At 43.7% G+C, this 23,865-nt stretch overlaps 1 protein-coding gene across 1 annotated transcript in view; it reads left to right on the plus strand.

Annotated features, from left to right (window-relative positions):
- Kcnmb2 (potassium calcium-activated channel subfamily M regulatory beta subunit 2) overlaps positions 1-23,865 on the plus strand; it is a 294,634-nt gene that overhangs the window by 247,233 nt on the left and 23,536 nt on the right. The window contains exon 2 of the mRNA XM_028872638.2: positions 13,668-13,790. Coding sequence (XP_028728471.1) covers positions 13,735-13,790 — 56 coding nt within the window. The 5' untranslated portion in view covers positions 13,668-13,734. The remainder of the gene's footprint in view (positions 1-13,667; positions 13,791-23,865) is intronic.

A 23,865-nucleotide genomic window follows, 5' to 3' on the forward strand; every position in this document is an offset into this window, starting at 1 on the left:
GCACCTTGGCTGTACCCGCCAGGACCTACCCACCAGCATGTGTACTATCACAACAGAAAGCCCATCAAGAACATACCCAGACTTGTCTCCAGGATGCTTTTAAACCTCATGAAGGTGACAATCAAGTGGATGACGGGATTCATGTAAAACACAGGACCTACTGCAAACGTGGAAAGAGTGGAGACTTGATTGCTGTTGTTAAAAGTGATACAGTCATGACTGCAGATTCTAAAATAACCCCAGGCAGTAGCACTGATGTTTGAATGTGGTGAGTCTTCAGTGCAGTAGTTACAAGTATAAAAGCACAATAAACCTCAAAGCTTGGTTTAAAGGGTACGCTGTGCCAGAGGTAATTTTATTGTATGTTGAAATGCTAATACTTAGGGAACATTAGGCTAAATAAAATACACTATCAGAATTAATCTCCCCCACTTCTCTGAATTCTGAATGCAGCTACTCGAGATTTTAAAGTGACGACCATGGCTCTCACGCTCCCGATTGGTCGGGTGCTTCTCTCAGATATGATGAGGATGTATTGACAACAGGCTGGCTGACTGACCAGACAGCGAGTGAGGAGGGGGAAGGACGGGTGCCTCTTGGTTTCTGTCTAGCTGACTTCCCTCTTTCTCTCCATGCACCTGACTCCTCTAAGTGCCTCAGTAACTGCTCCCTGCTGGCTCAAGTCCATTTTCCTCAGAAACCAACTCCATGACCTGACAGCTCTCTGGTTCTGGTTTCTGGCAGATGTTGGGCATAATGACCAGCTCATTTCTTGCAGTAGGTTGGGGGTGAAGTGGGGGAAGAATTTACGTTCATTCCTGCTAGTCAAATTTCCCGGCTCTCAACACATCTCTCTGAGAAGCAGAACAATTACTGGAGATAAACGTTGCAGCCTTAATTATAAGGAAATTGGGATTCAGAGAGGTTGACTATTTAGCACCAGTAACACAGCACAGAGAGTGGGGCATGAAACCAATCGCTTCTGGTCCCTGATGCCTGTGGCCTTTCCTAAGTGGGTAGGTTGTTGAGGAACAAGGGACAGAGAATTCTAGGCCCTGAGTCCTGTCAGCTGCTCTCCCTCATAGGTGGTTTCTCCTAGTCCTTTGGATAGTAAGTTCCTAATTTAGAGCCCAGAACCATATGCCACAAAATGTAGGCAACTTGAGCTCTTTAGTCAAATTTTTTCAGTCATTTGGATCGTTTGCTGACTCCCTCCTAACTGAATCATCATCTCATCAGCATCTTCCAGACAATTGTGAAGATATGGATTTAAAAAGAAAAAGATTGATTGTCTATTTACTATTTCTCAACAGCCTGTCACCGTAGAATCAAACATTTGAACAGGCTTTGCCTTGACCTGGCACCATCGAAGAAGAAGAATATTTCTTTTCCTTTATCTTTAAATACAGTCTCACCTCGCACTGCATCTAAATAGCCTTAGAAATTAAAATGCCCTTTTCTCCAGCTGCCCACTGCCCTTTGGGCTCTAAAAAGCCACACTGATACACTCTGCAAAAGAATGCTTCTCCCTCTGGACTGATTTGCTTCTGAATGGCCTTTTGTCTGTAACCGGAAGAGAAGCAATCCAATAAAACAAACAAAACAAAGCATCCACTCTCAAAATTGGCATCTCTGGGGCTAGAGAGATGGCTCAGCAGTTAAGAGCACTTGGTGCTCTTGCAAAAGACCCTGGTTCAGTTCCCAGCACCCACATTCCAGGTCACAGCTGTCTTTGGGGCCTCTTCATGCCCTGTACACTAGTGGTTCACATACAGACACACAGACAAACATTTATACACATAAAATACACGTAATATTTTTTTAAATTGACATCTAGCGCAAAATATCTCTGCTATATCTTTTGGCTTTTAAAAGCTAATACTCTGTGCTGGAGAGATAGCTGAACAGCCATTAAGAGGGCACAGTGCTCTCACAGTGGACCCAAGACCCAAGTTCAGTCACCAGCACCCAAGTCAGGTGATTCACAACTGTCTGTAACTCCAGTTTCAGGGGATTGGACACCTTCTTCTTACAATAAAATAATAAAATGGTAATAATCAGTTAATAATTTTTCTGAATTCTAAAATCCCCAGTCAATAGCATAGCAATTAATTCAACCTGTTATCTATATTAGTATAAGTAAATACCTGTGTTTATAACATAAACACAATCTTCCGTGTGCATGTAAATAAATGGGTGTTATTTACTAAGCGCAGGAACGGACCATAAGATAGAAGGAAACCCACTTTAAGAGTGTTGTTAGGGGAAAAGGAGAAGAAGGAGAGTGAGCAGTGCCCAAGAGAGGTGTGGTGGAAAGGGGGCAGACAACAGGTGGAGTCTGCTTTTAAGGGTAACCTCGCACATTCGTATAGGGGCTTACATGGCCACTCCATGCATTTGCGTAGATTATGTGGCCATGCTCTGCACAGATTACATAGGACATAAGGCCCTGGGGTGATTAGACATTTTGCCTGAATGCACATGCACAGCCATGGGACCCCAGAAGCAGCTTAGAGGATGCTGGAAATGATAACAATAGGTATAGACAAACGAACTAAAATAGCTGCAAATAGTGTTAGCCTCTTGCAGTAACTCTCACAATAAATGTAAAAGGCCATACTAATAGCTCCAGTCTATAGATGCAGATTGAGACTGGGAGGGGTTGACCAGCTTGTACCAGTAATGACGTTGACTACAAGAGAGCACTTAGGGAGCACGGACCCGGCTATTCTCCCTCGAGATCTCCTAGGTCCTCACCGCCACCTCCTCAGCTGGCAGGAGTATTCAAAGCAAAGCAATCTTTGTGCTTCCGGTGAGCACAGAAGTCATCATGACAGACCCAGTCTGAGGCCAAGAACACTAGGAACAGATCGTTTACACATATGAGCATGGTCAGAGGCCTTACTGGAAGAGGCTGTGGACAAGCTTAATCCCAGAACACTCGGTGACCACTGTGGTGGTCAGGGTGGTACCCATAATACCTATTTCCTTGGCCCCAAAGTATCTCTCACCAACTTGCTGTGACATCTAAAGTTTCCCATAGTCACATCATTAGCTCCTCTTTGGAAAGAGGCTCAGAGACAGGCAAAGCTGTGTGGAAGAAGCAAAAGAGGTTGACAGCAAGACAAAGTTCCACTCTGTCCTACACAGGTCTGTGCAAGTCATTTGCCAAGATCAACACTGGCTTTTATTTGCCTTCCCATTTGGTGCTAAATCTCCCCTCGCTTGACTTCCCTGGATTTCCCATGAGCATTGCTGAGCACTTCATTGAAGAAATCAGCAGAACATAAAATAGAAATTATATTTAACCAAAGACAGATTCGAAGTCAAGTAACTCACAGGAGCAGATTTTAATGGCAATTTTCCAAATAAGAATAAAATATTTTTTAGATGAAAGATAACTTGATTCACTCTTTGAATTCTCTCATGTTATGTATGACAAACAGGAGTGAAAGAGCCTCCATTACAGATCCATTTCTTCACTCCTTTCTCCTTGAAAAAATTAAGGTTTGTTATATATACTTATGACCTGTCTTAGATATTGTTCTATTACTGTGAAAAGACACTATGACTAAGGCAACACTTATAAAAGAGCGCATTTAATTGGGGGCTTGCTATAGTTTCAGAAGGTTAGTCCATGATCATCATGATGGGAAACAGACAGGCATGGTGCTGGAGCAGTAGGTGAGAGCTTTACATCCTGACCTGAAGGAGGGGGGTGCAGGGAATGGTTCTGGCATGGGTTTTTGAAACCCCAAAGCCCACCCCAATGACACACCTCCAAAAGGCCACACCTCCTACTCCTTCCCAAACAGATCAACTAACTAGTGATTAAGCATTCAAGTACGTGAGCTTATAGAGCCCACTCTCACTCAAACCAACACATACCCATAGATTACTGTCAGGTTTAGTCAGAGAAACTTCTTCCTGCTGTGGGCAGTGGTACTGAAGAAACTCTTAGCAAGTAACCATGCTGCGGCCATTGAAAGCTCAACCTTAAACAGGATATCTGTGTCACATACATCTCTCCTTCGAGGCTCAATAAATACTTTGGAAGATGGAATAGAAGAAAGGATGTAAGAGCAAGAGGAGGGTGGGTTTTGTGGAACCTGTCTTGTGGGCAGCTCCAAGATCGAACCATTGTTATTCTGTCATGGAGATCTTCCCTGAGGATTTGTAGGTTGTACATGGTAGCTGGGAGAGGAAGAAACAGTTTCTCCAGTGGTGTAGCCACTAGTAAGGTGACCGTGCTCCTATAAGTAATTCCTTACCTATGTTAGTCCTAGTTAAACTCTTTGGTTCACAAAAATATTACAGATTCATGAATGTCTACCAAACACATTTGCTCTAGTTTTCTTCCCTGTTATTGTAATAAGCCCCATGACCAAAAGCAGCTTAGAGAGAAAGGGGTTTATTTCAGCTTACAGCCTACAGTCCATCACCAGGGATAGTCAGGGCAGGAGCTCAAAGCAGGAACCTGGAGGCAGGAACTGAAGCAGAGGTCATGGAGGAGTGCTGCTTACTGGTTTGTTCCTCATGGCTTATTCAGCTTATTTTTTTGTTTTTATGCAACCCAAGACCACCTACCCAGGGAGGGTACTGACTGCAGTGGGTGGGGCCATTTCCACAACAGCCAGCAATCAGGAAAATGCCCTGTAGACATGCACACAGGCCAATCTAATGGAGGCATTGCTTCAGGCAAGTTCCCTCTCCCCAGGAGACTTGAGATTGCATTGAGTTCACAAGCACTAACCAGCATAATATAAAACTGTGTCAATTTTTAAACTAAGTCCATTCTCTTGTCAATTTAACATGTATTTAACTCACTCCATATAAACACAATACACAATGCTTTGATGTTGCTGATGTCATTCATACATTAATTCACATGCATAATGTCACACCACCTTTACACATACAGCTTATAGATAGCCATGTCGCATATATGCAGTTACCTACATGAATGTATTACATATAACATTATTTCATCTTATTACCAAGCATGTAACACATTAACTCATTTATCACAAAAGTTCTATGAGGAAAATCCTATTATTGTTATACTCATTTCATATAAGACAGAGATAGAAAAATAACAAATTCATCTATTGCCATAATGGTTATTAGTAAAGTCTACATGGGCCTGCCTACCCCCATTCTGAACACTGTGTTTTATTTCCTGTGGGTCATTTTTTTTGTTATTGCTGTTGTTGTTTTTCTGCTATCCTCCCAAATTTGACGTGATGAAAAATGTAGTACTCAAGGAAAAAATAAGAATATAGCCACAATACTCAGCAAACAGCTTGTCTTCCTTTGATGTGGACTTGGGTGTGTGACTTGCTCAAAGACACACAGGATGAAAGGGCTTTGGCTTTGGAGGAGAACTGCCTTGGAATAAAGTTCTGCTGCACACTGCTTTGTACTGTGTGGTCTGGAAAATGTTGCTTTTCTGAATATCAGTCTTCTCTCTGGTAAGTAAAGATCTATGAAGAGTCCCTGTTGGGACTGAATGAATGTGTCCATCACATAGTTAAATAGAAGTACCTCACTCTTCATGTCTGCATTGCCATCTCCAGTACTCTAGAAAGAGCTCCCATTAGCACTTGCTCCCCTTGATTCTTAGCTGAAATCGTTGAATGAGTGACAGTTGCAACATGAATGTGTCATTTGTACCAATCGAGGCAGCTCACATGAGTCATGAGCAGGTTTTCTTACAGCAGCTGTGTGTATGTGTGTGATGCCCAATAGAGTGAAATGTCTAACAATTAAGCTGGATTTAAATATGTAGCATAGAGGGATCAAAATGAAGACCAGTTGTCATTATCCACTTGAAAAGCTCATTAGGAAATGAATTATGGAATAGTGGATTAATTAAGATCATGTGGAAATGTATTTTCCACTTCTGAAAAGAACTTTTTAAGGATGATATGAATCACACATAATGGCTTGATATGGCCAGTTTGAACAAAAAAAAAAAAAATCTGCCATTTCCTCCAAGTGGAAAAACCTAACATTTTCTAAGCTCCTGCTGAATGCCAGACATTACTTCCAATCAGCCCCGTGGCAATCCTGCCTGATATCTGTTATTACTACCGTATTCTTGATGAAGAAAATGAGGCTCAGGGAATTTAACAATGTATTTAGGTAACATAATCACTATACAAGGGCCTGAGGCTTTGACTTGAAACCAATTTCAGAGTTCTTCCCACTGAACCTGGAGATGGCCATTTCTGGTGGATATTGAGATGGGAGAGTGTACATACTTCATTCATCAAGACCATGCTTGGCCATCTCCTCCTAGGGACAACCATGCAGTGCAGTGTCTAACTTGACCTGTCCCTTTTCTGGACTGAGAACTCTGTAAGAGATGGGGTGGTGTTGGCTATGTTCATCAGTTCATCTCCAACACCAAACTCAGGGCCTGCCACGTAGTTACATCTTCAATATACATGTCAGATGAAGAACTAAACGCTGAACTAAATAAAAGAATAGAGGCCAACCAATCATCTCTTGTAGGTGTAGACTCAGGAGGAAAGGAAATGTTTTGGGCTCAGTAATACAGGGACAAAATGAACTACTCCCAGAACTGCTAAGTAGAAGCTCGTTATGAGCCAAGCAAAGGGCGGGTACATTATTTAACTTGGGCTCATAGCCTTCCAAAACACAAGTCAAACATATAATTATGTGAACAATAGTTTTCTATACATTGCAAGTGATCGCCACCATCTCCAGGCACAAGGCTCCATGAAGCGGTCACCCAGCTATTAAAAAACCATTTTCAGTAAACACTAGAGAAATACTTTGACACTTGTCTGACTCTTGTCAAGGAGACAACCACACACAGTTTCCTCATTAGCTCTCCATTAACTGCTCATTAACTATCCATCTAAGTGGCAAATGGGGCCATTTGCTCCATCTTCTAGACACCAAGTGGGAGGAAAGTTTTATTCCCGTTAGAAGGTACCATCAAGATTACCCAGTCTTTCAGATCTCCAGATGAAACCCACACTGAATGAAAGAGCAGAAAATAGGAACCCATGAGAGTGATGGAAGACACAGCTAGAAAGAACCAAGGAAGGATTGGCCACTGAGTCAAAAAAAAAAAAATTAAGAGGAATGTAATCAATGTAAAATTAAGCAAAGCTGAGGGGTGTGGTAAGATGTGGAGAGACAATAACTATCTGAGACACACTGAGAAGGTCCAGCAACCCCCAGGAAAATGAGGCTCAGGCGCCAGTAGAAGACGAGGCTGCTTGTTCTTCTGATGCCTCCTTGAAGAGCACAGTGCCTAGGGCAGGGCTAGTGTCATGGAGTTCACAGCAGGCAGTAGTCTGAGGCATGCAAGACACCTTAATAAATGCTTGGCAAGTAGACACTCAAATAAACGAACTAAAATAAAGTATATAGTTGATTTGGGAGGCAAACATCACAATAGTATTAAAAAATTTGCTCCCAATAAATAATGTTTTCTAAACTAAATCACTTGATCTAAAATTACTGCCATGCATTTGGCTTCTCCTCCAAAGGCCCCGGAGCCAAAACAACTCAACCCTTACAGAGAGAATGTATAATTTGCTGTCTGCAAAGATAAAGCCTCACACATTAGAAGCAACCCTAAATGCCTGTGCTTAGAGTGACCTTTTGCATTGTGACTGTGATGTCATTAGTGTGATAATTTTATGCAAGATTAAGCATGTAATTATGTGTTAAATAGTTTCGTTGACTCCTGCTTGCTCACTCAATAAAGCAGAGTGCATTAAGAGTGTCCTATACACATAGCTCCAGGCCACTGACATTTGAAAACTGCTTCCTCTCTGCTCTTTCCCAGCTCCATATCTCACTCATACTTGCAGATGTACCCTTGAGGCCCAGCACTGTGAGCTTCCAGCTCCCAGAAGCCACTGCGTAGACCTGCCCTTGTAGAGCAAGTCCAGCGGAAGCGTCTGGAGTGGCTTTCACCTAAGTGAATTCAGAACCCAAGAGGTTGCAGCAGGGTTTCACACATGGGTTACCCCTCAGAATTACCTGGATAGGAGCCATGGAGACAAACTCACAGGACAAAGATGCTTGCTCCCACATATGACACCCTGAGGTCGATCACTGGGACTCCATGAGAGGCGTAAACTGACTCCTGCGAGTCCTCCACTCACTTCACTAGTACTGTGACGCAAGCACATGGAGTTCATTCATTGTGTACTTATTTATTTGTGTATTTTATGTATTTATTTACCTGGACACAGCTTTAGGAGGGGGATAATGTCAGGGACCCAAACCTGGAGCCTGTTCACCTCCCAAGCCATTATGTCCAACCGGCAGCCTGCATGGCATGTGCACCCCAGGATAGCTATGAGGGTGGCCGAACAGAAAATCATAAACTCACTTTATAATTAGCGTGTGTGTGTGTGTGTGTGTGTTGTCTTGTGACTCAATTGTGTGTTCTTGAGTGTGCACATTGTCGATAACAATGCCATGTTGAACATGAAAAGATTGGCCAGGCCTGAAAGACCAAGCACTAGAATGTTTTTAAGATTTATTTGTATTTATTTATCTATATTTGTGTTGCATGTGTATGTACCTGAGTGAGTTAAAGCCCACCACATGCATGTGGGTATCCTAGGAGGTCAGAGGATATCTAATCCCCTGGATCTGGAGGTACAGATGGTTATGAGCCCATAATATGGGTACTAGGAACTGACCCCAAGTCCTCTAAAAGTTTGGTAAGTGCCCTTAAGTGTCATGATATCTCTCCAGCCTGCAGCCCCAGAATTTTTCAATAATTCCCATAGATGTCTCCAGCACATGACCACACTCAGTGGCACTGCCTTCCCCGTCCTCTTGCTCAGGACAAGTGTCACAACTTAGTGCTAATGAAGAAGTATTTTGATTTTGCCATCTCAATAGTTCTGACTGCCACCAGCCTCATAGGACAGGAAAGAATCGATTTGCTCTGTGTTCAGGTACAAAGCAACTTAATTGGATTTTCTTCCCTCCATTTGTTTTTAAGTTTGTAGTGGGGAGGGAAATGAAGGAAAGCAATGTGTAGTATATGCCTATCACATGCAAACACACTTAAGGTTCCCTTGCACATACTGCTTGCTTTATCTTCCAAGCCACCAGGGGTCAGGGATTTTTCTTTCCATATTTACACAGAAATTCAGAGCTGTTAATTGGCTTGTTCAAAGTCACACAGTTGGTAGATGGCGATGCCAAGAGGCACACAAACAGCTGGACCATCTGCTGTTCGTGCTCATCTTCTTGGGCCATGCTGCCCTTTCTAAAAGATCCATATTGAACAATAATTCAGTCGGCAATCTAAACTTTCTAAGTTAATGAGAGGAGAGAGGAAACGGCAGTTAGATGGGAAGAGAAGCATAGACGATCCACAGGGCTGGGCTGTCGCTCTACTGATAGAGAACTTGCATAGCTCTCCTCAGACCCTGAGTTAGTCCCCAGGACCCAAAAGCCAACTGTGCAGAGGCGGGAGGATCAGAAGTTCAAGGTCGTCTTCTGGTACACAGCTCGTCCAAGGCTAGTGTTTGTCTCAAACAAACAAATATAAACTCAGAAGGTGCAAAACACCCTAAGCTAAGGGAAGGACTGAGGACATGCCAGTTGTCATTGTCGAAACGTGTGGCCAAAGCCAAGGCAACCATCACACTTTCTGATGATCTCCTGCGCTGTCAAAGCAGCAGAGCTGTTTCCTGCCAATTGTGCACTTGGCATGTTGGGCTGACACCCCACCTAGCAGGGAAGAGGGGGCATGTACAGTCAGGATCATCCTGCCTTGCTTATTCAGAGGAGTGGCACCCCTCAGGGCCATCAGAGAAAGCTCCATAGAAAGGGACATCTTCCCAGTAGGGAAGCGAGGCAGAGGGGCTCGTGGCAGCGGAAGCAACAGAAACAGTGAGGTGGGCTTGGACATGGAAAGGGCTTCAACCAATTCCTGAGACAAGGAAAGTGCCCCTCTTGCTGACCCCTGCATTCTTTGAAAGCTGAGGACTATGTCTTTGTGCGTAGATGCATGTGTAGGTATGTGCTTGCATGTACGGCCACAGGTCAGCTGCAGGTGTCGCCCTCTGGAGCCATCCACCTTGTTTTTTAAGACAGGGCCTCTTGTTGGCCTGAACCTTGCCAAGCAGACCAGCAGGTCCCAGGGATCAGCCTGCCTCCCCGCCCCAGGGCCAGGGTTACAAGCCTACACCACCATGCCTGGATTTGGACACCAGGGATCAGGTTCAGGTCACGGGGCAAGCACTTCTGACTGAGCCATCATCTCCCTGTCCAGAAGCAGGTCTCTGAGGTCTGTGGGTTTCAGTCCACACTCACCAGCAGCTGTGAATCAGTGCTCTGTGGAGGTCGCCCATTGCAGGACACTGGACAGCGCAGTAGACCAGTCTTCTCCCCGGCCAACAGTCTAGCACAGCCCCTCCACATGGGATTCAAAATTTCAAAATTTACCAAGATTTCTCCTGCTCCTCTGTCACTTCACTGATGACAACTCAAAAGAACCCTCCCTGCCTCGGTGGGGAGAGGTGAGACCCTTTACTAAAAGGTGAAAGGTCTGTCTCAGGTTGGGCGGCAACCTTCAGCAACTTCTGCTGACACAGTCTGAATTCCAGACATTTCTTTTGAAACCTGAAAATAGGATCTGTATACTGTGGCCTTTAAAAAGCGCCAACTCTGTTCATTTTAATTAACGGTGAACTTAGCAGATTTTAAATAACGATTTGTCTTCATGAAAGAAAATTGGGGTAGAAAACTCCAAATCTGCTTATTGGAATAACCTCAGCAGCAAGTAAGCCCTTTCCAGTAGGTTTCAGACAGTTAATTAGAATAAACATATCTTTCATTTCCTCTTTCTACATCAACTTAAAACAACGGAGTCAAGGTGCCTTCTAGTGACCCCCAGTCTGAAAAGCGCCCTGAGGACATCAGGTCACTACAGCCCCTTCATTTTGAATTATTTCAGAGGACTTGGGTTTTCTATGGTGTGTCTGTTAAGTCTGGCCAATGGCCAATAGTGTGGCAGCTGTCTGCTGTCTAACTTACCGCTCACCCATCCTCAGCTGGACAGCTTCTTTTTGTCTCTCCTACACCCCCAACTCTTTGGGGGCTAATTAGAGGAGCCAGAGGAGCCTACAAGTCTACTTTGAAATAACTCCACAAAGTTCAAGCCAATCCTATTCTATGATGTAACACATTCAACTCACACCAAATCACCCTGATCTCCTGGAGGCCACCTAGATAAAGAATGGGTTTGGGCTCTGTTCTAGGTCATACCTTCAGTGGGTTTGGGCTCTGTTCTAGGTCATACCTTCAGTGGGTTTGGGCGCTGTTCTAGGTCGTACCTTCAGTGGGTATAGCTTTACGCTCCTGATCCTCCTGCCTCCACTGCCCGAGTGCTGGGGTTTCAGGGGTGCCACACCCAGCCTAGATTCAGTCTCCTCTCTTCCTACAGCTGTGGAGGGAGTCTATGCAGGTGGGTCATAACCTCCCTCCATTATACTGCGAGACCAAGGGAGACCTCTGCATCTGCACTGGTCACTAACCTCTGTGGCTTCTCTCTCTGGTGCCCACCCAGGGATTTCAGAAGAGCCCAGTTCCCAGGCCTTTTCCTATAAACCCAGCCTGTAATGCCCAACCATATTCTTAGATTCATCCTTCAATGTGTTGAATGCCAAACTGAGAAAGATTTTAAGTAATTTGTCCGAAACCAGGAAGAGTTGGAAACAGATTTTATGATAGCACTCAGCTCTAGAAAGGTTAAATGACTTTATCAAGGTGGTACAGACAAAAAGCCAACCCCTTCTTCTGAGTCCCTGCTGCTCAATGTCATCTTCAGTATTGATCTCACCCTGGAGCGCCATAGAGATTCAGAGTTCTGGTCCCCACTCAGATCTGTTGACTCAGCTTTGAGAGCTCATCATGGGTCACTGCAGAGATAATGAGAACTCAAGACAAACAGGAACTTGAAGCATGGCTCACCTTTCCTAAAAGTAGCCAGTAAGTCTTTGCACCCTGAAGGACTCTCCACCAACACAGCACTCCAAATCAAACCGAATCAGACCGAATTGGAAAAGCCCAGGTTTAATGGGTAAAGTGTTCCCAGGTGATTCCCCAGCCCCTCAGAGAGGAGATCCGGAGGAGAGACCGGAAGAACCACGTGTCTGCTTTCTGGGATGCAGCTTATATACCCTGTGGGAGTGGTCTTGAGCCTCTCTGGGGGAGGAGCTGTGTTTGGCAGGCTCTGAAGGGGCGGGTTTGGGGAAAGAGATAGGAGAGGGGAGTTGAACGGTAACCAGGGGCTGGGGACACAGCTCAAGGGTAGAGCACTGCTCTGGACATAAGCAGAAAGTATCATTGGTTATCTTGAAATTACACCACTACCTGCTCTTCAGGTTTTCATGGCATAGTCCTAACATAGTTACATGACTATAGTTTCATGCTTTGTGGATAGATACTATATGTGTGGAGTACCAAGCATGTAACAGGGAATACAGTATAGTTAACTAATACTATTTTTAGACTTACATTCATCATTAATAACAGTCCTATTAACCATGCACACTGAAGGAGTCACTCTTCAGCCTTCCTTGGTTTTAATGCATTAAGTATCATTTACCTTTCACGTTGGATTGTTATCCTTATGATATTCTGTGTTTCTGTCTCTCTAGAAAATTATTAAGTAGAGGGCTAGAGAGATGTCACAGAAAGGACCTAAGTTTGGTTCCCAGCACCAACATCCGGCAGCTCACAACTGCCTATAACCCCAGCTCCAGGAGCTATAAGGCCTTCTCTGTTCTCTGGACACCTTCACCCAAGTGCACAAGCCCCTACATAGCTGCATACATATAAATAAAAGTAAAAGAAAAAATAGAAGTAATATTTTTTCTTAAAGAAAATGAAGGTAGAAAATACTCAATAATAGCTTATTTGGATGCTGTTTAGAGACAAGGAAGCCCTTCCCAAAACCCAAACCAAAGAATTTGGATATACTGCATGCCTGCCATCTCCTTCTTCCAGATCCCGGAAGCCAGGCTGCTAAGAGCTCCTAGGCACATGCTGCTGATCACATCTCTAGCAGTATTCCTGGCAAGCTCTGCTGCTGTGAGCTGAGCCCACATAGGTAACAGTACACTTTAGGGACAACCCTTCCCTGCAATCCCAGCACTTGGGAAGCTGAGGCAGGAGATTCATGAATTTGAAGCCAGGCTGGGCTGCAAACTGAGACTGCCTCAAAAACTAAGGAAAAAAAAAAAAGATATTTCACTCCAACAGGTCACTTCTGTGAACAGTAAAGCAATTTTGAAGAGAAAGAAGTAGAATTTTAGTATCCAAACCTCAACTAAAATTTGTTCAAGTATATCACACTTGAGATGGAATCCAAACTGATTCTGTGTTTTTGACACCAGTGAGAAAACCATGATTCCATAAGGCAGAGGCCCCTGCCTGTCAGTAAAGGACGAACCCTTGTAAAAATGGGATGCAAGGTTCTGAGGAAGGGGCCAGGCTTCATCGGAATTTCTGCCTGGGAACAGACCCAGCACCCCCACAGTGTCAAAGCCCTGGATTGTTTAAGGGAGCTGACCCTCTGAGCTGTTGCTGTTGACACAGAGTTCCAGAAACCCCAGGGACATCATTAACCCCAGTGTGTCTGTCCTCTGCAGGTCTTTCTGCCACTCCCCCAGGACTTCCACCGTGAAGAAAGGGGCCGCAGGACCAACATCCTCTAAGATGTTTATATGGACCAGTGGCCGGACCTCTTCATCGTACAGACATGATGAGAAAAGGTAAACCGCTTGGCTCTGGTGCTCTTGCGCAGACTTTACAGACTAGATGGTCACAGAGGACAGTGAGGGCTGTGCCGGCTACTCTCTGTCGCTGTGACTGGAGATATCTGAGAACAACGTAAGCAAGGGTTTATTTTGCTGCACAGTGGGAGAATATGGTCCATCACAGTGGGGGAGATATTGTGATGGGGATATGAGGCAGCTTGTCACATGCCCCTGACATCAGCAAGCAGAGACAATGCTCCTGCTCAGCTCGCTGTCTCCTTATTCAGCCCAGGAGCCCAGGCTCTGGGATGGTGCTGCCACATTCACAGTGACTCTTCCTCCTGGGAGCACCAGTTTAATGTCACCTCGACACAAGCTTGAGTCATTTGGAACAGGGAACGACAACTGAGAAAATGTCCCCACCAGATTGGTCTGTAGGCAAGCCTGTGGGTCGTTTTCTTGACTAATGACTGATGTGAGAGGACCCAGCACACTGTGGGTAGGGCCACCCCCAGGCTGGTAGTCCTGCGTGCTATGAGAAAGCAGAACGAGCAAGCCACGAAGAGCAAGCCAATAAGCAGCACCCTTGGAGGCCTTGATTCAGCTCCTGCCTCCAGGTTCCTGCCTGGGGTTCCTGCCCTGACTTCCCTCAGTGACGGAGTGTGATCTGAGAACTGTAATCTGAAATAAATACTTTCCTCCCCAAGCTACTCCTCAGCTAAACTCTGAAAATGCTTCACCACATGCCAGAGGTATGTTCGAATGATTGTTTAAATCCTGTGGAGATTAACCATCATGGAAACCGAATCTCATGTTTTAAAATGAGGGAGGGACTCTACACCACAGGGCTGGGGCTCCAGACACTCTGGCCTTCGATCTCCATTTCTCTTGCATGCTCACTCACACCCAGTGACTTTGCAAGACTGTTCCCCATCAGAAATGCTCTCCTGCACTTGTATACCCACCCACCCTTTCCTTCAGTTCTGCCTAAAGATACCCGGTCAGGACTCGAACCCACTTCAGTCTCCTCATCCTCTCTACCCAGTCAGACTTGGCTGTCTGTGGATTTGTAAGCCTTGCACTGTGTCCAAGACACAGTAGATACTGAGTAAACGGATTCAAAAGATAAACACTGCACTTCTAGACACCAAGCATAGGGCAGGAGGAAAGCGGAGACGGCACCAAGGCTCAGAGAGGGCTGTCAGGCTCATAGAGGCTTCGAAGTGCTAGCAAGGACAGCTGACAGGAGGGAACAAAGGGGGGAGGAAATAAGGCAGAAGGGCAAGGTCACACAAAAACCAAATGGTTGTGCAGCTTGACCCAGCCACCTCCTTTCTCCTTTGGGTTTAGTGAGTAAATATGTTCATAAAATTATATAACACCTCTCTCTCTCTCTCTCTCTCTCTCTCTCTCTCTCTCTCTCTCTCTCTCTCTCTCTCTCTCTCTCTCTCTCTCTCTCTCTCTGTTGTACATGCCCACATGCTCACCCAAGTGTGGAGGCCAGTGGTTGATAATGGGTGTCTTCATCAACCTTTCTCCACCTTAGTTTTTGAGATACTCTCTCACTAGACCTAGAGATCAACTGATGGCCAGACTGGTAGCCATGTCTGCCTGCCTCCACTCCATAGCCAGTGCTAGGTTTGCAGGTGTGAGCCACTGTGCCCTGCTACTTTTATGTGCATGTCATGGATAGAACTCAAGTCCTCATGCTTGCATGGAAGACACATTACCCTTTGAACTGTCTCCCCTGGCTCTCTACAACTATTTTTAAATATTTATTCCCTATACTTGTTGCCAGTGGTTGGGGGTCCAAGCCCAGTATTTCCAGGTTCTTGCTTTTTATCCAAAGAATTGAAATAAAAACTCACACAGATTGCAAAGTAGCAAAGAAGCTTTATTCAACAGCAAAGCAATAGCACAGATCAGAAATTAGTGCATTCTGGGTAAGCAGGAGACCACATGAGTGACTAAAAGTGCTCAAGGGCCCTGACTCCTGTCTGGGGTCTCCTTTTATGGAGTCGAAGAGGGGGAGAAGCCTGTTATAAGAAGTGTAGTGAAGTGGTTCTCTCTTTTGATTGATAGATTAGATCATAAAATCATTTTCTGCCATATATGTCCTTCCCATAATGCGTCTGATTTTAATCATATGCACACTCATGTACATAAGTATATGATGCTAAGTAGGGGAGTCTCCTTAAAAATTCACTTGAGAAACCAGTTTTGCCTTATTACCATGCACCACAAACCAGTTCAGGTCTGATCACCCCTCCTACCCTGATACATGAATGTATTGGGAATAAGTTGACTAGAAACTGTCTATTAGGTGGTTGTCAAAAGAAGAAACTTAAACCATTATTTAAAATAAATACATGCAGCCTGATGCACCTGGGGGGAGCCAAGGGCTGTCACCAGGTTGCTAGTTGCATTGTTCAGAGATTGCTATGTGCATATAGCACATGCTAGTGAGGGTCTTAGGTTCCCAAATGCCTTGTAAGAAGAGGGATATGCACAGCCCACGCTAGGTGGAGTCCCAGGTTGCTATGCTATTCCCTATGCCTGCCTGCCTCTTGTTTGCTTTCTTCCTCCACATCTCTTTCTTTCTCATTGATATTGTCCTATTATTTAAGTGAAACTCAGTTTTAAACATACCTACTTTACCAGCATTCTGCAGGGTGAGTGACATGTCAGGAAGAATATGATAGAAATCAGAATTGAGAATGATATTTATTGGGCAATCATAAGATCCAAGGGAGGTTTATTAAATATCGTTTGGGGAATCTGTTTTTCTTCTTAAAACCTGAATTGCCCTACAGATAAAATTCCTTTGAAAAAACCCCAGAAGCAAAATTATTTGTCATAATAAGTTGCTATTTACAGAAAAAATTTGGGGGTCATTTCAATAGTCACAATAGAAAATCTGTTAAATAATGAAATATATTGTATCAGTTACTACTTTGAAATATTTTGACGTACCATTGCTGGGAAAAAAGCAAGTAAGAAAGTTGCATGCAAGTGATTATTGCAGACACACACACACACACACACACACACACACACACACACACACACACACAGTCTCTATTTCCAATGCTTTGTACATCTTATGTTACTTTAGCTATGGGAAAATAATTCCATGGTGTTTAAGTAGGAAACTGTAGCCCAGAAGGTAACTAGCATTTGAACAAAGACTCAGTGCTCCAGACTCATTGTATTTGTTACTTTTCTGTTGCTATGACAACGTAACTGACAAAGGAAACTCAAGGAAGGAAGGAAGGATTTATTTTGGTTTACAGTTTGAGGCACCATCCATTCAAGGCAGGTGTAGTCATGGAGACAGGAGCTTGAGGCAGCCGGTCACATTGAGCCTGCAGTCAGGAAGCAAGGAGAGATGAATGCTGCTGTTCAGCTTGCTTGTTCCTTCTTCTTCAGCCTGGGACCCCAACCCACAGGATAAGTGCCACCCACCCTCAGCCAGAGACTCCTTTCCCCAGCTAAATGCTTCCCGACATGTGTTTCCACAATAATTCTCAATACCACAAAATTGATAATCCAGATTAGCCATCTCACAGATGAACTGAAAACCTCCTTTCTTCGATTCAATCTGGGCTTCCTGTGCTCTTGCTCAGCCAGGAAGTAAAGATGCAGATGTGGTCAAGGAAAGGCATGGACAAACTAAACACGTTCAGCTGGGAATGCCGGCCTGGAGAAGGGACAGGAACTGTGTCTTTAGGCTATTTCCACTTTCGTCTGTTAGCCGTGTAGGCCAAGGGCATGCACATTGACACCCTGTTCCACAAATGCGTTTATTACTTTAAATCCCGTAATTACTGAAATCATCCTTAAAAACAAAAATTAAAGCTATAATTTAAGTGTCAGAGAATCCTATTGATGCAGAAAATCAACCTAGTAATATGTTCCTTTAATTCTCAACAACTGTCAGTTTGTCAGACCTGGACCGGTTTGGGGTGAACACCCAATAATCACATAAAACGACCAACAAGCAAAAGCGAGGAAATGAGAAAATTACATTTAAAAGATTAAAAAAAAATAACAGGAATTTTTCAAATGTGACAGTGAAGACTATTAAAAACTGTTCAGCTTAAAGGGGAGGCGATGAAGTCTCAATGTCGCCAAGCCTCTTTCTGGTCGAACAGAATCCCCTGCATTGGCCTCTGAGACTTTAAAAACCATCACAATGTAGACAAGGTCTACATTAACAAAGATGGATTAACAAGAGACAAACAAGAAATGGTGCTCATGTCACAAGGCAGAGGCTACGCAACGAGACAGAGGCTAGCAAGCCGACTTGTTTCGACCAGTAGCAAAGATTTGGTAGAAGCAGCAGGACCGAGGAGAGGATAGGAAACTGCGGGAGCATCCGCCTGGCTAGTCTGTCACTGACGAGCATCTTCCTTCCTGCCCGCTGTGGAGGAAGCTGGTGGGCGCGAGACAAAAGTCGGACTACCCCTTGCTTCAGTAAGGCTTTCCTAGATTTTAGGTAAACACACAGGGCAGCCCGGCCCTGCACTTAGATTGTCTTTGGCTCAACAAGGAGGAATAGCTCTGTTTCTTTCCCTACAACCTCCCTGTCCAAAGAGAACTGCTCACTGGCCCTTCAGAAAGTCCATTGCACTGCTTTAATGTTCAAATACACTTTACATTTTTGCTGATAGATGGAAAGACTGCTGTGTGTTGTTTATCAAATTTGGTTTGGTTTCTCTGCAGACTATCTCTCTCCCTCCCTCCCTCTGTGTGTGTGTGTGATGTGTGTGATGTGGATGCGTGTAGATGTGTGTGTGTGTGATGTGTGTGATGTGGATGTGTGTAGATGTGTGTGTGTGTGGTGTGTGTGTGTAATTGTGTGTAGTGTGTGTGTAATATGGATGTGTGTGGTGTGTGTGTGTGTGTGGTGTGTTTATGTAATATGCATGTGTGTGAATGTGTGTGATGTTGATGTGTGTGATGTGAATGTGTGTGTGTTGTGTGTGATACATGTGATTTGGATGTGTGTGTTTGTGTGATGTGGTGTGTGTGTGTTTGTGTGTGTTGGTGTGTGATGTGTGTGATGTGTATGTGTGTGTGGTGTGTGATGTGTGTGATGTGGATGTGTGTGTGTGTGTGTGTGGTGTGATGTGTGTGACATGGATGTGTGTGGTGTGTGTGTGGTGTGTTTATGTGATATGCATGTGTGTGAATGTGTGTGATGTTGATGTGTGTGATGTGAATGTGTGTGTTGTTGTGTGTGATACATGTGTTTGGATGTGTGTGTTTGTGTGATGTGGATGTTGTGGTGTGTGTGATGTGGATGTGTGTAGATGTGTGTGTGTGTGTGTGTGGTGTGATGTGTGTGATGTGGATGTGTGTGTGTGTGTGTGTGTGGTGTGATGTGTGTGACATGGATGTGTGTGGATGTGTGTGTGTGTGCCATGAGACATCTGTGGAAGTCAGAGGACAGCAGAAGAGGACAGCTCTTCTTCCACCATGTGTCTTGAGCCTGAGCTCAGGTCGGCAGGGTCAGGGTTGGTGGTCCTCTCACCAGCCCTCTGCTAAATTTTAACAGTGATTTAATTAACTATTCTTAATTTTCTTCATAACTTTATCAGTGGTAAATAGTAAGCTTTTGTTTCTTCTATATTTGTAAATATAACATTCCTTTGTTACTCCTGCTCAATTATATTAGCTTGTTTCTTTATTAAATTAAAATAAAACTGATGATGATGGACATTTTCACTCTAAGTTATTAAGTGAGCTTTTTCAACATTTCACCATTAGATATTGTATCATTTACAGTACAGGTAGATTTCTTCTCCCGTTTATTACATTGAAGATGATTCTATTTCTAACTTGATAATACCTTTTACCATGAATGGATGTTAATCCATTTCTAGATTACATTATCACATTATCAGTTAATAATCCTTTTCATATATTAATAAAAAAATCTAATGATGACCAATGTCATATTTCTAAGATACAACAGTAGTAGTTTAATCATGGTAGACTTCATTTTTTGTAATATGGTTAGATCTGGTGAACTAAGTTCTTTTAGACTTTGTATTTGTGGCTATGAATGAGGTTGGCCTGTATTTTTCCATCACATATGGCTCTGACTAGTTTTGGTCTCAGAACTTGCCAACCTCATAACCAGGCTGGCTGGCATTCTTTTTATGTACTCTGGAATTATCTGTACAATATAGCTTGAGCTCAGCTGTAAGTTGCTAGAGCTTTGTATTTCCATAACCAAAATACTTTTAATTATTTAAAACTTTTAGCTATTTCAAATTTTAATAATTTAGAATTATTTAAGTCTTCTGGCTATTTATGAGTTGGGTTCAGTGAGTTACATATTTGCAAATCCTTATTGTATATTTCAATAAGTTTAGTACCTCAAAGTTTCCAAATGTCTCACTGCAAAGTTGTTTTAAATGTCCCCTTTCTAAAGGATGCTGTACCCACAATTATGGCTTTTGATTCCTCATATTGACTTGGAATTTATATGTTTTCTTTATCAGTCTTGTCAAGATGTATTCATTTCTTTAGTCTTTCAAAACACATTAACCTTTGAATTCATTGCTCCTCTAACAGTTACCTTCTACTTCATTTATTATTTCACGTATTAGCTTATGGTCATTTCCTTCCTTATTCCTCCCTTTTGAATGTTCCACTTAGCTCATCATTTCCTTAGATGTTGAGTGCACTGCCTTTAGGGCTTTCTTACTCTCTAATACAAGCATTGGAAAATGTATATTCTTACCTGTTGTTTTAGCCACACCCACTAGATACTCCACGTTTTTCATATCATTCATTTCAATGCTTTTTTTTTTCATTTGTCTGATGTAGCAGGGATCATAAAGAGTCTTATTAATAAAAACAAACCTGGAGCTGGGTATTGGGGTGAATGCTGGGAGATCAGAGAAGCAGAACAAGCCACAGCCACCTCAACTTGCCAATTCCTCAGCTGATCCTTTTTCCTCAGACTGGAAACCTCTGTGTCAGCATCCAAATGGATCTCAGCTGAACTGCTGCTAAAAGCCTAAAAGCTTAACCTGCCTAGTTCCTGGTTTTCATGCCTTATATACCTTTCTGCTTCCTGCCATTACTTCCTGGGATTAAAGGCTCTTGTTACCATGCCTGGCTGTTTCCAGTGTGGCCTTAAACTCACAGAGATCCAGGTGGATCTCTGCCTCCCAAGTGATAGGATTAAAGGTGTGTGTGCCACTATTTTCTGGCCTCTATATCTAGTGGCTGTTCTGTTCTCTGACCCCAGATAAGTTTATTATGGTGCACAATATTTTGGGGAACACAATATCACCACAGTCTGATTTCATTCTGTGGCTATGAATTCTTTGTACTGTACACACAGACACACACACACACACACACACACACACACACATTCCTTTAATTATTTCTTGTTACATTTCTTTCATTATTGCTCTAAAGGAGAAGACCACAGTCAACATAATAGCAGCGCTTGTGAAAGGCTGTCTAACAACCAGCCTCACGAACATTCACGACGTTTCTAAAGTGCAAATCTAATTGTCCCACTTGTTTCATTTCCTTTAATGTCCTCTCGAGCTTCACAAACTGATCTTTTTCTTCTGGCCTATGCATAGCTCACCAACCAAGAGATTTCCCATCCTGGTCCGAGCTGCCCTCAGCCCTCTATCCCATCTCCCAGAGACCCCTCCACTTCTCAGTCATCTGCCCCTCCAAGGCATGGTTCGGCCTGTCACAGACGCCTATGCCCTTCCCATGTGCATCAGTGGCAGACTTCCAACCACCCTCACATTCTAAGCCACAGCCCTAGACTGTCTATGTGCCACTGGTCCTCTGAGTGTTCATGTCCAGTACGCCAATGAGCAATTTGCCAGAAGCCAATTTGACAAAGAATCTATTTGCTCATCAACCATTTTGGTGAATTTATTAAATCACACTGTGTATCAAAACTGTAACACAGTTATTGTAACCCTATAGTGTTCGGTCACAGTCCACACTAACTAGCAGGGATCAATATGGTCACAGTCACCCTTAATTAGGGACTGCACTCTTGTCTCCTGTATCTCAGAATCTGTAGTCACCGTCCCTCTACGTTTCTGCTGTCTGTCTCTCGCTGTGTCCAGACACTATCCGAGGTCTCCTCTTCTCTCTGCCCCGTGTTCTTTGTGTCCCCTGCTCTGTTCCCTGGGTCCCGCTTTCTAGAACAGCAGGCTCAGCTGCATGCTTGTCAATTTCTCCTCTCCAACAAAAGGCTCCCCTGCAGAGGCTCCTGCGGTTCTCACCCAGGGCCTTCCTGCTGTGGAAACGGGAACAGAACAAAGATAAGTTAGCAAAGATTTATTTAACGGTTCCATGAGGACAAAAGAAGAGCCATCTAAATAAATCGCGGAATCTACAAAGAGCTATTGAAAGCTCTCCTCCAGGACTGTGGAGATGGCTCAGTGAGAGCACTTGCTGCTCTTACAGAGGACCCAAGTTCAGTTCCCAGCATATCTGTCAGGTCGCTCACAACTGCATCGAATTCAAGTTCCCAGGGATTCTGTGTCTCTGGCCTCCTCTAGCACCTGCACTCTCTCTCTCTCTCTCTCTCTCTCTCTCTCTCTCTCTCTCTCTCTCACACACACACACACCACACACACACACACACACACACAGTATACACTTTATTTAAAATAAAAAAATCTTTGAAAATACTCTAGGCTCTTTGCAGAAGAGAAGCAAACTTTGGTTAGCTGAGAAGGCTAACAAATCTGTGGTGGTGATAACAGTTGTGATGTGAAATGGGATGAAAATTCCAGTGAAACCAAAATATCAGGAGAACAGCGTTCCTATGCTGCCTACTTTTATGTCAACTTGACATAGGCCGGAGTTATCTGAAAGGAGGGAACCTTAATTGAGCAACCGCCTCCATAAGATCCAGCTGTAAGGCATTTTCTTTATTAGTGATTGATGAGGGAGGGCCCAGCCCATGGCGGGTGGGTGCCATCCTGGGTTTTATAAGAAAGCAGACTCAGCAAGACATGAGGAGAAGCCAGTAAACAGCACCCTTCATGGCCTCTGTATCAGCTCCTGCCTCCAGGTTCCTGCCCTGTTTGAGTTCCTGTCCTGACTCCCTTCAGTGATGGACTACGATGTGGAAGTGTAATCCAAATCAACCCTTTCCTCCCCAAGTTGCTTTTGCTCATGGTGTTTTATCACAGCAATAGTAACTCTAACTAAGACTAACTAAATCCCCAAAAAGGATTTGAAAATAAATCAGTATAAAATAAACAAGCACCACAGAAAATGTGAAATTGTTCTTACATCTCTAAGAATAATACATATTTATGCACATACAAATGAATATGTTTATTAGAATACATGTATAAAGGGACTCAGAAGCCCAGTCTTTTTTTTTTTTTTAATCAAACCATCTTAAATACCTCTGAGAAGAACATCTTCATGACAACATTCTTCTTGATGAAACATGTTAAAATGTGCCATTATGGGCTGGAGAGATGGCTTAGTGGTTAAGAGCACTGACTGCTCTTCCAGAGGTCCTGAGTTCAATTCCCAGCAACCACACCGTGCCTCACAACCACCTGCAATTAGATCTGGTGCCCTCTTCTGGCCTGCAAAGACACATGCAGGCAGAACACTGTATACATAATAAATAAAATAAATATTTTTTTTAAAAGTGCCATTAACATATAGGGGAGAAAAATATACCCATATCCACTTACTATATTAAATAACTCTGCTTAAAACAAGTCTTCGAGAGGGCTGGAGAGATGGCTCAGCCGTTAAAGGCTAGGCTCACAACCAAAAAAATATAAAACAAGTCTTCGTGAAATCTGTAAGTTGGTAAAGTAGGTAGGTTCTGCTCACAGTGTGAACTGAACCTTCAGTCAACTGCCTTTTGGTGCCTCCGCCTCCAGTATCTGAGTCTTGGGAAAGCTGGCCCTCAGGGACTGGCTTGCTTCCCTTCTGGACGGTCCAATCAACACAATCACCCGTGATGTCTCACTGCTGTCCAGGTAGACCGTGTCATCTACACTATGGATCTCCAGAATTATAAGCTGAGTCTTGACATGAAATTTCCAAAAATTAT

The sequence above is a fragment of the Peromyscus leucopus genome, chromosome 6, assembly GCF_004664715.2.
Source record: "Peromyscus leucopus breed LL Stock chromosome 6, UCI_PerLeu_2.1, whole genome shotgun sequence".
Lineage (NCBI taxonomy): Eukaryota > Metazoa > Chordata > Mammalia > Rodentia > Cricetidae > Peromyscus > Peromyscus leucopus.